The sequence below is a fragment of the Engystomops pustulosus genome, chromosome 5, assembly GCF_040894005.1.
Source record: "Engystomops pustulosus chromosome 5, aEngPut4.maternal, whole genome shotgun sequence".
Lineage (NCBI taxonomy): Eukaryota > Metazoa > Chordata > Amphibia > Anura > Leptodactylidae > Engystomops > Engystomops pustulosus.
The window spans coordinates 190,096,975-190,111,687 of record NC_092415.1 but is presented as its reverse complement, the minus strand read 5'-3'; the positions used below and the strand labels follow the sequence as shown (position 1 = coordinate 190,111,687).

General features: G+C 41.7%; 1 protein-coding gene across 5 annotated transcripts in view; it reads left to right on the top strand.

Moving 5' to 3' along the window:
* Positions 1 to 14,713, top strand: part of MYO3A (myosin IIIA) — a 121,482-nt gene that overhangs the window by 82,532 nt on the left and 24,237 nt on the right. For all 5 annotated transcript variants that reach the window (XM_072154122.1, XM_072154120.1, XM_072154121.1 and 2 more), the window contains 8 exons: positions 1,748 to 1,901; positions 3,117 to 3,205; positions 6,492 to 6,621; positions 7,956 to 8,035; positions 9,920 to 9,994; positions 11,074 to 11,279; positions 11,506 to 11,617; positions 11,926 to 12,088. In XM_072154122.1, coding sequence (XP_072010223.1) covers positions 1,748 to 1,901; positions 3,117 to 3,205; positions 6,492 to 6,621; positions 7,956 to 8,035; positions 9,920 to 9,994; positions 11,074 to 11,279; positions 11,506 to 11,617; positions 11,926 to 12,088 — 1,009 coding nt within the window. The remainder of the gene's footprint in view (positions 1 to 1,747; positions 1,902 to 3,116; positions 3,206 to 6,491; positions 6,622 to 7,955; positions 8,036 to 9,919; positions 9,995 to 11,073; positions 11,280 to 11,505; positions 11,618 to 11,925; positions 12,089 to 14,713) is intronic.

Sequence of the window (14,713 nt, the reverse complement as noted above, 5' to 3'; positions counted from 1 at the left end):
TATAACTCATATTTTACACCCAATCATTTCCAATGACAAGAGACTCCCACTAGGATTCATCAGAACAATTGGGCGACAATTATACCTTCCAAATCCAGAACAGAGTCTATTGTTCTAAGCACCAACAGCTTGCAAATGAGCTACACAAAGCCGGGATATGAACAATTTCATACCTAATGTACTGTGAAACCTGTGAAATCTCATTTATATACTGTATCTGCACAAACCCGGAGCTGGATTCGGTTCTTTTATGTGAGAGTATTCACATTGCAGAGCCTAATTTATTTATTTGTATCTCTAATATAACTATATGTAAATGGGCTTATCTTTGAAAGTGCTCCTGATAGGTCAATTAGGGGAAAATGTTCCAATGGAAATTGACTGATGAATTACTGATGTTTTATGTACTTTGCACTCGGCAAATAATTCCTTTATGGCATGCACTTGATGTGACTCAATGGGGCAGATTTACTTACCCGGCCCATTCGCGATCCAGCGGCGCGTTCTCTGCGGTGGATTCGGGTCTTCCGGCGATTCACTAAAGCAGTTCCTCCAACGTCCACCAGGTGTCGCTGCTGCACTGAAGAGCATCGGAACGCACTGGAGTTCACGATCCATTGCCGGGTGAAGGTAAGCGTGTGTCCCACGTCACTTTTTTTTTTTTAACTGCGGTGGTTTCTCCGAATCCATCGGGTTATCGTTCGGTCACGCCCCCCGATCTCCTTCGTGTGCATGCCGGCGCCGATGCGCCACAATCCGATCGCGTGCGCCAAAAACCCGGGGCAATGCAGGGAAAATCTGCACTAATCAGAAAAATTCGGGTAACACGTCGGGAGACAGTGAATCGGGCCCTTAGTAAATGACCCCCAATGGGGGGAATTATTAGGGCTTGTATGCCAGATTTTTGGCGTATTGCTAGGAATTTCACCTATTTCCCCCCTTATGCCAACTCCACGCCAAGTGGGAATGGAGCAGGAGAGGATTATACTAGAGGCAGTTTGGGCAGTATCCCGGGGCCCAAGTTTTACCCGGAGCCCATGGCCATTCAAACCACCCACCAAATTTTATACTGAGAAGAACCTGCACCCATGAAGTCCTTGTACATCTGTTCTTGCTCTCAATTCACATGTAAACAAGAGCCATTTGAGGACATTTTAGGTCCTGGAACCTCAAATTTAGAGCAGGCAGAAGGGACACATCCTCCATTCCCTTGAAGCTTGATTCGAGCACCATATAAAGGAAGTGAATTACGGAGTTGTAGGGACCATAACATTTTCAGTGTCTCCAGATAGATCCAACGGGTGAATGTTGCACCAGCCAATGATAAATCCACCCCAGTGTGTCTATTGTTTTGTTATATTTAATTTTGGGTATTTTTATTTGGGATGAGACATAGGGATTAGTAACAGGGGGCATATTTTCAGATTTACATGACAGTATAGTATATGGCAATATCATTACTGATGGTTAAACATATCTGCAGGACCTAATACTATTTGCAGCTTTGTACGGTCTCTAATCTACATTACTACAAAGACTCACTAATTCAAGGTGTTTTTTTCTCCCTCATTGCCAATTTCTACAACTTTTCCCCTATATTGTTGTTTTTGTATACCATGTGCAATTTTTGGGTCTTCATTGTTCTTGTTTCGCCATATCTAGGTGCGTTTGATATTTGGTTCTGAGATTTACGTGGTATAAAATACTTAAAACATCAATGAATGTTAATTGTTTTCTTACTTCTAAGAATGAATATTTAAATGAAGATGTGGATGCCAGAGTTATCGAGTATGAGGATAACAGGCCGCTGCTGGATATGTTCCTGCAAAAACCTATGGGATTACTTTCTCTACTTGATGAAGAAAGTAGATTCCCAAGAGGAACGGATCAAACTCTTGTAGGTATGTAGTGGTTATATAGTAAGGGAGGGGGGCCCCAATCACAAGTCTGCTCTGGGGTCTTGCCTCTCCTAGTTACGCCCCTGTCTGTGAGATACTGTATGAAACATATTTTAGCCATGTTGAATTGTATTCTTAGACCCTGCAGCATCATAGTCATCTACTGTAAGAAGCTGTGGGGGAAGTAGTGACTCTTAGAGATAACTATGTATCCACGTCCAGGCAGTTTTGCTGTCCTGAGAATTATGGCCGTCTGGGAGAGAATGTTTATTGCTGTCTTTATGTTGAGCGTACTTTTTAATTAGGGAGTTTAGTAGACTTTTGTGTAGGCTTTTTTTACATACAGAAAGATACCATATATACTCGAGTATAAACCTAGTTTTTCAGCACAAAAAATGTGCTGAAAACCCAAACTCGGCTTATACTCGAGTAAAAAAATATATATCTCAACTCACCTTTCTGGCTTCCCCCACTGCTGGCTATATACTGGGGCAGGGTGCTGGCTATATACTGGGGAATATGGGCTGGCAGGCTATATACTGGGGGCAGATGCTGGCTATATACTATGGGGCACGGTCCGGCAGGCTATATACTGGGGAGGCCAATGCATTTCCCACCCTCGGCTTATACTCGAGTCAATGGGGCACATTTACTTACCCGGTCCATTCGCGTTCCAGCGGCGGCTTCTCGGACGAGTGTTCGGGTCTTCCGGCGATTCATGAAGGTCCTGCGGCTGATGTCCACCAGGTGTCGCTGCTGCACCGAGGTCCGCCGAGTTGCGTCGGAGTTCACTGATCTCTTCCTGGTGCATGTGAGTATGGCCCTTGCGAGCAATTTTTTGTTTTAAATGCGGCGGTTTTTCCGAATCCATCGGGTTTTCATTCGGCCACACCCCACGATTTCCGTCGTGTGCATGCCAGCGCCGATGCGCCACAATCCGATCGCGTGCGCCAAAAACCCGGGGCAATTCAGGGAAAATCGGCGCAAATCGTAAATATTCGGGTAACACGTCAGGAAAACGCGAATCGGGCCCTTAGTAAATGACCCCCAATATGTTTTCCCAGGTTTTTGTGGTAACATTAGGGGCCTCAGCTTATACTTGGGTCGGCTTATACTCGAGTATATATACGGTAGTCCATCCATGAAGAATTTCAGCATTCACTATTTTCATGTGATTTTGTTTACATCTAATTTTGAGAGCATTTTTGTAACTTACAGAAAAATTTGAAGACAACTTAAAATCCAAGTATTTTTGGAGGCCAAAGAGAGTGGACCTGACATTTGGAATAAATCATTACGCAGGAAAGGTAAAATATCTCAATAGGTGTAACAATTTGTAAAACATTTTATTTATATTAATGTAGACATATCCTTATATGTAAATGTCTACTAAGTTGAATGTCCATGGAATAATACGTTATCCAACATTCATGTTCTCCCGTCATTGCTTGACGACTCTGTAAATCACCTGAAATCTTTTGAATCTCCAAAATCTCAAATGCTAAATATTAGGGAAGGGGGAGAGGAGGGGGATGCAGCTGCAGTCTTTGTACATGGTATTATATTTCTTTCTGAGTGCACTCGTTACATATTATGGGCTTCGACTTAAAAACAGCCGTGTACAGTACAAAAGATAAGATTCAGAATTGATTACACGGGGATAAGACCATGAGGCTAGGTAAGAGTCTATGACTACACTTTTAATACATAATCGCGTACATTGACCTACGCTTTATCACTACCGTGTGTTATATTATAGGAAAGACATTACATTACAGGCTAATTATTCAAATTATTCATTGTTTTCTGCATCATGTATTATGAGCCCATATTTCCATCTAAATTACATTGTCACTTTCTCATTAGGTTCTCTGTACTTTGTTGAGATCAAACAAATGGTGAACGGTGCCGTGATTTATGAAATTACAACTAAAGGAAAATCCCTGCACTCTAACAATTACGGCAATTTATCTTAGCTTAAAGGGGTGGAAATATATATTTTAATATCCAGCTAGTGGACAAGTGTAAACTAATAAAGGGGAGGGATGTTAGAGGACTTCTTCTTATCTCTGGAGGTTCCAGTATCTACTTGCTTTATACACTTAGCCCATCTGTTATGTTGGCGACTTGTGCAATGCTTCATTTGCCCTCTGGGAGTGCTGTAGGTCAATAGAGTGCAGGCAGTCACCGACTAAAGGACAATCAGCTTACAGATGACCCCTAGTTACAGACAGACCTCTCTGCCCACTGTGACCTCTGGTGAAGATCTCTGGATGTTACTTTAGTCGCAGGCTGCAATGATCAGCTGTAAGGTGTCTGTAATGAGATTTTGTCTGGTGCTACAATTATAAAATATACAGTTCCGACTTATATACAAATTCAACTTAAGAACAAACATAAAAAACCAATCTTGTACATGGCGGGGCCTAAGGGGCGGGGAGAACTTCACGAGCCAGCCCCTCCCAATTATGTTTTGTGTTTTTCTTAAATCCTAAGCATTTTAAGCTTTTTTTTTTTTCAATTGATAACATTTACGCATTTACATACATTTACACATACATTAGACCAACTAATAGGAAGTGCAAAGTAGGACTCTCCAGTCTTAGGCCTCATGCACACGAAAGTATGCCAGGCGGCCACTGAAGAGGAGGACGCAGCTCATCCCACTCTCCATAGAAAATAGTAGCCGCACAGCTCTATATTTTTGTGGCTACAGCTTGGAACGGTGAGCACTTGGTGTACCAAGCCCAGGCACTGTAGTTGTCAATGGGCGGCGTATGTACAGCTGCAAGCTTGCGGCCATACATACATCCTCCAGACGGTCATGTGTATGAGGCCTTAGACTCATTTCACACTACCATTCCTTCCCTCTGTTCCTTAAATCCGTTAGAAAAGTAAAGAATGGAGTTTGACATATCAGTTAAAAAAACGATTGACATCAATGTAATGACGGAGGCTGCAGTACTTTTCCTCCGTCGATAACGGATTCAGGATATGGGATATGGGAATTTATGGTAATAATAATTCCTTATTTGTATGGCGCACACAGATTACGCAGCGCTGCACAGAGCTTGTCAAATTAGTCCCTGTCCCCAATGGGACTCACAATCTAATCAACCTACCAGTATGTTTTGGTGTGTGGGAGGAAACTGGAGGACCCGGAGTAAACCCACACAAACACAGAGAACATACAAACTCTTTGCAGATGTTGACCTGGGTGGGATTCGAACCCAGGACCCCAGCACTGCAAGGCAGAAGTGCTACTCACTCAGCCACATGCCACCCGATATGTTCACAAAGCATATGTTTGCCCCTGGCCTTAGCCTGGGCCAACATAACACCAAGCATTGGAGAGGAGGAGGAATGAGCGCTGCTTACCCCTCCCCTCTCAATAGAGAAGTGAGCATCTGGCTGACATGGCGAAATATAGAAAAGTCACCGCACAGTGACTGGGCGTCAAAGATGTCAATGGGGACTGATACGTGGACGCAGATGGTGTGGCCACATATCGGTCACTATTACGTTCATGTGAATGAGCCCTTATCCATATACCAGATTAATCACCCAGCATCAAACACAGGGATCTGTCTAGTTCTACTCTGCACTGGTCTAAAGACTGATACGTTTAAGGAAACCTACTGTTTGATTTGGTGCATTATGAAGCAAACATACCTTGAGAATGCTCTAGCTACACTGATGCAGGATTATATCTTGGTTAATCCCTGAGCTGAGTGGTTTTTTGATGAATAAACAATTATAACATTCAGGACCTTGGGAAAGCTAGGTCAGGCTGGCTGCCTAGATAAACACAATACACACAGAGCTTGTAATTACAAATGGAGGTTAGTCAAGACATGACTAATCAACCTGAGCTGGATCACTCGTACACAGCAGCTGGGGGATGGTGCAGCAATTGATTATTCTGCCTTTAGGCAAAACCCAGGGATTACATCATCCTTTCCTGCAGAGAATAACTCAGGTGCTAGGAGAAGCACTGAAGCAGCCATAGAAGCGACAGAGCTTCATTGTCATAATGTTATATCTGTTTTATCAGCAAATCAAATGGTAGATTTCCTTTAATAGATCTCCCCCAATGATTGGACAGAGTCCAAGTGGTCACTCAGAGTTGCCTATTTATCCATAAGTTTTTAGGATAAATAACTTGGGAACGGTACAAGACAGCGTTCTAAAAACAGTGTTCCATGGTTATTATTTCATGGGGAATATAATAATTTACAAAAATACGACATGTCAGGAGAGGTGACAGGTTCACCTTAAGTGAAATCACAAGTGATCTTTACATCTAAGTGACGACTGACACTGACATTTCAAGCGCTTCCTGATGGGATTTCATCCCGGAGACTTGTGGTCGCAGTGGAAGATATGACTGTCATGATACATTTTATTCTACGTCAAACCCTTTTGCTTTAACTACATTTTCAGCCATAATTCAGCTGATAATAAAGCGTCGCTCTCCCCGAATAACTCTCCGCCGCTGCAATAAATTACTGGAGGAATTGAAATATCTGCCGCATTGAAACCCTTTCATCCGTTGTTTTATTCCCGGCTTTTACCAATTTGCTTTCTCCTTAGGTTCTCTACAATGCAGCTGGCTTCTTGGAAAAGAACCGAGACACGTTACCGGCCGACATTGTGCTTCTGCTGCGGTCGTCTGAAAATAATCTCATTCGTATATTGGTAACTAATCCACTAACAAAGACAGGTAATACACCTGCTGGAGAAAGATATTCAGTGTATCTCAGAATGAACTATAACAATAAATGAGAACACGGATCCTCAGCTCCTCTGGATCCCTGTAATATTCGCTAACTCACTGCTAAGACGCTAGGGCGAAGGGATTACGCACCGTAAATACAAAATGCATGTGGGGAGGCTCCTGCCGTAGCAAGTGGCTTCACAGCTACTATAAATACATGGCAGAGAGGAGGGGACTGGGAGACAGATGGGTGACTTGAAGGGAAGTTAAAGGGATTGGCCACTTTACTTAATGTTTTCTGTAATGTGTAAATGTTGGGGGGCAGGATATTCAGTGATTTACCAATATACATCTATAAAATGTTCTCCACTGTCTTCTTGAAATTTAAAGTGAAACCTCCTGGTTCAAAAATGTCTGCCATTCAGTTGCCGTTCCTTTCCAAAAAGGAGAGGACTCATTCATCATTCTAATCAGATGCGCCTTATAGTCCAGTGCGCCTTATATATGAACCTAGGCATTTTAGCAGGCATTTATTGATGGTGCGCCTTATACTCCTGTGTGCCTTATAGTCCGAAAAATACTGTACTACCTGTTTCTTAACCCCTTGCACTGCACGTGCACCAGGGGCTCATACAGACTATCTATCTATCTATCTATCTCCTATCTATCTATCTCCTATCTATCTATCTATCTATCTATCTATCTATCTATCTATCTCCTATCTATCTATCTATCTATCTATCTATCTATCTATCAATCAATCATCTATCTATCTATCTATCTATCTATCTATCTATCTATCTCATATCTATCTATCTCATATCTATCTATCTATCTATCTATCATCTATCTATCTATCTATCCATCTCATATCTATCTATCTATCTATCTATCCATCTATCTATCTATCTATCTCATATCTATCTATCTATCTATCCATCTCATATCTATCTATCTATCTATCTCATATCTATCTATCCATCTATCTATCTATCTCATATCTATCTATCTATCTATCTCATATCTATCCATCTATCTATCTATCTCATATCTATCTATCTATCTATCTATCTATCTATCTATCTATCTATCTATCTATCTATCTATCTATGTATCTATCTATGGAGCTGTCTGTCTATCTATCTATCTATCTATCTATCTATCCATCTATCTATCTATCTACCTACCCAAATTCCTCTTCATATCAGCAACAGGCAGAGGCAGACTCAATATTTTAGAGCCCCAACCCCCAGCTTTATATATTAGATGTTGCTGGTTATCTGCTCCAGAACTGGTGAAAGAACTGTAGGTCTAATAAATAATTTTTTCTGTTTCTCCAGGAAATCTCGCTCACACTAAAACTAAATCCAGAATAAATTCCCAATCATGGGCAACACAGAAAAAGTCCAACCAAAACAAGGTAAACGTGGTCCTCCTTCTATAATGTCTCTACATCCCATGCGATGATGTTGTCATGTAACTTCACCTCGGTCTATTTGTTTTCCATCTACCAAGCCGGATATCTTAATGTTGTACAATTCTTGTTACTTCTGTGAGGTAAACACGTGTCTCTGTGCTCTGTCTGTCAGCTTCGCTTCGTAGCATTGAAGTTGTGTCATAGATACAGTGAAACCTCTCTAAAAGACCACCTCTACACATAGACCACCCCATTATCCAGACCGGCTATTCAGTTCCTCTAGTATCACACATACCGGCCATCTTTGAGAAGGCCACCTACCTAGAAGACCTCTGTAATGACATTTTATGTGTGTGTGTCCCAAACAGGTGTCACTAAATTTCTGATCCATAGATGAGTCTGACGTGTCTCACGATATATATACGTGGTGGCATGAAATCATTTCCGAACTCTAAAGTAAAAGTGAATAAACAGAAGAAAAAAATTTAACATTTATGAGTTTGCTGATTATTTTACTACTCCTAACATTTATAAAATTCTTGGAGAACACAGTTATTACTTTATATTATTTTTGGCTGAAAAATATGGTTGAGGGGCAGGGCTTATCGGAGGAGGTGGGGCTTAGTACTTCAGGTCTAATGTGGAGAGCTCCTGTGTTACAGAAGGAGGTGTAGATGGCTGATTACATATTATTATGTTAGTTTTGATTGCCACTTAGTTTTGCATTTGTTTGAACACAATTGTACTACTGAACCCCAATGCGCACCAGTATAGCCCAGGAGTTGGGCTTCTGTTGCAGCTGCCGCAGTCAGGTACACACAGATTACGGTTATTTTAAACCTTTGACCGCAGTTTTATAAATTTCTTTTCTCCCCGCATCGGCACCCGTGATTGGAGGCTGCTGATGCATTGATATGGCAGTGTGGGGGTTTAATGAAAGTCCCCTCTACCTGCTATAGTTAACCTATATTAGGCCCTGTCTATATTGCAGTGTATTAAATATTTGATCAGTGTATTAAAGTTTTTTAAAAAGTTGAAAAATATATATGAAAAAATAAAAAAAAAGAAAATCCACATTTATTCCATTTTACTAAAAAGTTTACCAAAATCCCCCCTTTTTGGTATCTTTATGTTCACAATGCCCATTCTATATTCCATTATATACAATCAACTATAATCTACTAACTCGCTTAGTCAGTGCCTTTAAAAAAAAATCCCCTGCAAACAGACCAAACTGCGTAAAAATGCTGTCTTTTTGTCACCTTGTTTCCAAACAAATGTTACAAAAAGTGCTCAAAAAGTTGCACATACCCCAGAATTTTACCAATGAAAATGACTACACGTCATGCAAAAAAGAAACTCACAAATTGTTCTATAGGCTGGAAAATTTAAAGTTATGAATTTAGGAAGATGATGATGCAAACAGTTTTAAATAATAGTATTTTATACATAAATATATATATATATATATATATATATATATATATATATATATATATGTTACAGCAGCACTCGTTCATCTGGGGGAAAAAATGTAACATTTGTTTAGTTTATTTTTGAAGACCATAGAAGAAATTATTTATGTCTGGGAATAAAAAGAAATTTGATATATATTTGACAATAAACCTCTTATACTCACCTCCTCCTGCGTTCCCGTTCTCCTGACGGTCTGTGTTTGCTTACATAGGCAGGCGGTACTGTCCCGGCCACTGCCGGATGCCAAGACAGGAGGTCAGGCAGTAGCAGGAGTGCGGCAGTGGTTGGGATTTCACCCCCAGCCTTTGTAAGCAGTTAGGTACAATACTGCACCTAAGTGATGGATGTTTTAGTAACCAGTGAGGAGTTTGCATCAGTTTCACTGAAAATTTGTTGACGTTATTTCTACAGGGCGATTTTTTAGATGCCCGTCATCCTCGAGAGTCAACAAACATGAAGACCCAAACTGTGGCATCGTATTTTAGGGTAAGGTTTTCCCAACTTGTATTACATACACAGAAAGCATAATGTTTCAGATAGCTTGACAAATGAATGGAGGAACCCAAATGTGTGTATCCAGAAAAACACTTAATCACAGTCCTGATTCACTCGTAGCACCAACCCCATTGCCGAGTCTCTGTTTATAAAGACGGCCGGTGCTGCACTAAACACTGACGTACGTCTGGTCGGTTACTGCCATCTTCTATAATCAAACAGAGACTGTGACGGGTAGTTCCTCAAGTGAACGGGAGCACAGAGAGAGGGAAGTATAAGCTGTTACATATTTTTTTTTATATACTTGGACAACTTTAAAGAGGACCTGTCACCTGTAAAAACTACACTAGGAGTTACTTATTAAAGTAAGCATCTCCTAGTGCTACAACAGACGCAGCCGTGTTACACTGCTAGCATTATTGGAAACTTCCGATGACGCTAGCAGACACTGACACGATGTACACTAGAAATGCTGGACCGCTCACAAAGTGGTCCGGCATATTCATGAGGGTCAGTCCAAGGAGCTGCCTCTTCCCCAGACCATCCTGCTCGCTCCATAGACCAGCGGTGATTGCCGAGCGTTATGCGGCAGTCACCACCCCTAATCCCGCCCCCTCGTGAATACACCGGACCGCTTTGATAACGGTCCGGCGTTTCCAGTGTACAGCATGGCAGTGTCTGCTAGCGTTATCGGAAACTTCTGTAACACTGCTGTGTCTGTTGTACCACTAGGAGCTGCTTACTCTAGCAAGTAGCCCCTAGTGCTGTTCTTACAGGTGACAGGTCCTCTTAGTGGGGCTTATTTACTAAGGGTCCGCGGATCGCATTTTTGTCGGACTATTCACAGTATTCGGGGATTGCACATCCGTGACAGCTATTTAGAAGAGGATTGTGTCGCACACTATCGGATTTCATGCAACAGAAATGTACGAGCACATCAATTTCTCTACCATACGACTAGACATGGTGATCCGAGTAAAATAATCACATTGCTTACGCTGCTGTCTGAATGTAGAGCCCCCCTTAAGATTTGAATATGTATGAATTCTTACTAATTATTTCTCCTTCAGTATTCCTTGATGGATTTATTATCAAAAATGGTGGCGGGCCAGCCGCACTTTGTACGATGCATCAAACCAAATAATGATCGCCTGCCAAGTAAATTTGATCGGGAAAAGGTGTTGGTGCAGCTCAGATACACAGGAATTCTGGAGACGGCGAGAATTCGGCAGCTGGGATACTCACATCGCATTCTGTTTGCCAACTTTATAAAGAGGTAAGATGGGAAGGTAGTACTTATACATTGTCATGGGTAGTTTATGGGTCTTACTATGTGCTTATGAATATTCACCCCATACTATCAGAGAGAACAGTGGGGCTGTAAGATACAGCCAATCTCCGATGAGTCGATGGGGCACCAGGGAGAAGGGCAGGACACATCCTCACCTTACAGCGGCATGAAATTAATAGGGTCTGATATTAATATTCCCTTGTATTTATAGATACTACCTGATTTGTTACAAGTCCTATGACGATCCTCCGGTCAGCTCCGAATGCTGCGCATCTATACTGGAGAAAGCCAACTTGCACCATTGGGTTTTGGGGAAAACAAAGGTATTTATGAGACGAGGATCAACTTTGTCCTATATGATTGAATTACTAATTTATGCAATGCCAAGGAATCAGAGGTAAGTGAGACCCAGGTAGAGGCACAGGATCTGAGTCTCATAAAGACTTACCTCTCCCTCCTTCTCCTGTCTCTGCTGTGCCACATTACAGCAGCCAGAAATTATCTGCTGTCGTAATATCTGTAGGCGAGGCTTAAAAAACGGGGAGTGGTTATCCTTTAATAAATTTATAAACATACTAATAATATAATATAGAATTAAGAAACACTATTTTTTTTATTTACAACTTTTCAGGTCTTCCTTAAATATTACCATGTCGAGCAGCTGGACCGTATGATAAAGAGCCTGGTCAATAGAATTGTTCTTATCCAAGCCTATGTGAAAGGATGGCTGGGAGCCAAAAGATATCAAAAACTGAAATATAAGCGAGAAGAAAGTGCAGTAAAAATCCAGTCAGGTAATAACTTCCAGAATTTGGTTTATATCTAACTATTAATCTATCATTGTATCTCTCTACAATATCTATTTATCTATCTATCTATCTATCTATCTCATATCTATCTATCTATCTATCTATCTATCTCATATCTATATATCTATCTAATCCAAAAAGGATCCTGAATAGGGTCTGAAACGTTGCACTCGAGCTAATAAAGCACCCATCCGTCTCTTTTCTTTTTGGATTTTTATTGTCTGGTGTGTCAAGACCAGTATTTTTGGGATCTACATCCATAAGGCCACATGTATCACTCGTTTTTCCTGTTGTTTTTGCGCCTTTTCATTCAGGCGCACCGTTTTTGCGCCATTTTTGCGATTAAACGCCAAACTAGACGCGCAGCAAAAATAACCAGCTTTCCCTCATTTATTCTAGCAATCCAGATGTTTTGCTGTGCCTAATGATATTCATCACTTGCAACAATACATGCACTACAGACACTAGTACAGATCATACAGACATTAGATGCTCTGCAGACAGGAGCTACAGACTCTATTTACAGTTCATCACCTTCTATTTACAAAACATTCTGCAAAATCCTGAGCTCACAGCAAGAGCTTAGAACTTTGCAGAATTTTGCACAAACTACAGACAAGTGTCCCCCATGTAATTCTGCACAGTATCACCAGTGTGTCTGAGGGGGATACTGTGCAGAATTACAGGGGTGCAGCAGGAGACCAGCACTGGGGGATCCCCTCCAGGAGAAGCCCCTGCTGAGGAGGTCACTGGGTGCTGGGTGTCACACACCTGGGTGCTGCTGTGAGGGTTATCTTCATTCTGGGCTGTGGGAGAAGCAGAGAGGAGCTTGTAGCAGGATGACATGTAAGTGCCCGAATCTAACATTGCGCTGAAACTGTGTTAAAGTAAAGTGATTAATAAGAGGCAGGAAATTACCTTATCACAGTTGGTTGTAGCTTGTGATAATTCTGGCAAAACAGTGCGCCAGAATTTAGGCGTAACTACTACACTTAGGCGCACAAAAGTGATAAATGTGGCCCATAGTATTATCATGCTTTTTAGTGCTGCTGGACTTCTGTCTATCTATCTATGAGTTGAAGTTTTATGCAGTTAGGAAATGTGATGTGTCCAGAGATGGGTTTTAAGATCATGTTTGAATCTTTGGGGATTGGGTATCAGTTTGATAGTCTTTGGATTCCAGAGAGTGTGAGGATTCCAGAGAATTGGTGCAGCCTGGGAAAAGTTTTGGAGATGTGAGCGAGAAATTCAAATTAAGGTAGAGATTAATCAAATATCACAGGCACATTGAAGAGCACGGGTTGGGTGATAGACTGAGTTAAGAAAGGAGAGGTATGTGCAGCATTGTGCAGAGCTTTGTGGATGAGGGTTATAAAGTGTTTTAAACTTTATTCGGAAGGAGACAGGCAACCAGTGCAGTGATTGGCACAGACTGGAGACATCTGTGTAGCGTTTGGTCTAAAAGACAAGCCTGGCTGCTGCAGTGGAGAGTGAGTGAAAGACCCATTAGTAGGGATTAACAGTGGTCTAGATGAGAGTGAGAACCAATTTTGTTGGGCATATTCTGGAGATGTTTCTGAGATGCATGCGACAAGAGCCAGCAAGAGATTGAATCTATGGTGCAAAGGAGAAGTCAGAGTCCAGCACAACCCCAAGACAGCGGACTACTGCCTCGGTGCTATAGTGATCCCACAAACCGAGATGGAGAGGTCAGGGTTGGGTCAGTTAGTAGATGGTGGTAACCCCTGTTGGATGTTATATAAAAGTTTTCATGACTTTATTTAATCAATTTTTATGTTTTTTGTTTTTGAGTTATCATGCTCCATATTCAAGTCAATGGCTGCTAAACCTGATCAGAGTTCAATGTAAGAGTTCAGGGAAAACCTCCCTCAACCTCTTCGAGTTCCTCAGTCTTTTAGAGATTCTGAACTGTACATGGAAGAAAGGAGGACGGGGGCTAAAAACTTAATCTTGGTGAAGTGCAGTTATGTCGCACACAATGAATTAGCACCTCCATGCTGCTGGCCGTGTGTGACGGAGTATTCCTCTAAGTCAGGCACACACTATCCGATCTCGCTGCAGGGTTATAATATTGATCGACTAAAGCATTTTATTTTTTAAACCCAGCTTAAAATCAATAAAATAAGCTGAAGTTTTTCAGCACAAGGCTCCAAATGAAGCAGCTTTCCAGGATGATGTATGGATCCGAATACTCCTCTCTGAAAGCAACCACCTAAAAAGTGTTACCTGTGACACAGACATCATTGGAATAAAGTATTGTTTTTCTAAAAAATAGATAATGCATCCTGTATAATAAACTGGATGAATGTAGACGCAATCCAAACTAAGGCTGAATTCACACGGCGTTCTGGGGACGTATATATACGGCCAGCGTATGTACAGCCGATATATGTCCCCCATAGATGGCAATGGGCGCACAGCGCCAGTACCGCCCCATACCCCGTGAAAAGATAGGACTTGCCGTATCTTTTCTTGGCATATGGCGCCGTGCGGCATATATCTCTATGGAGAGGGGCAGGGGTGAGCAGCAATCTCCACCTCCTCATCTTCACCCCGGCGCCGCCGGGTGCCCACCGTGCTATGGTACGG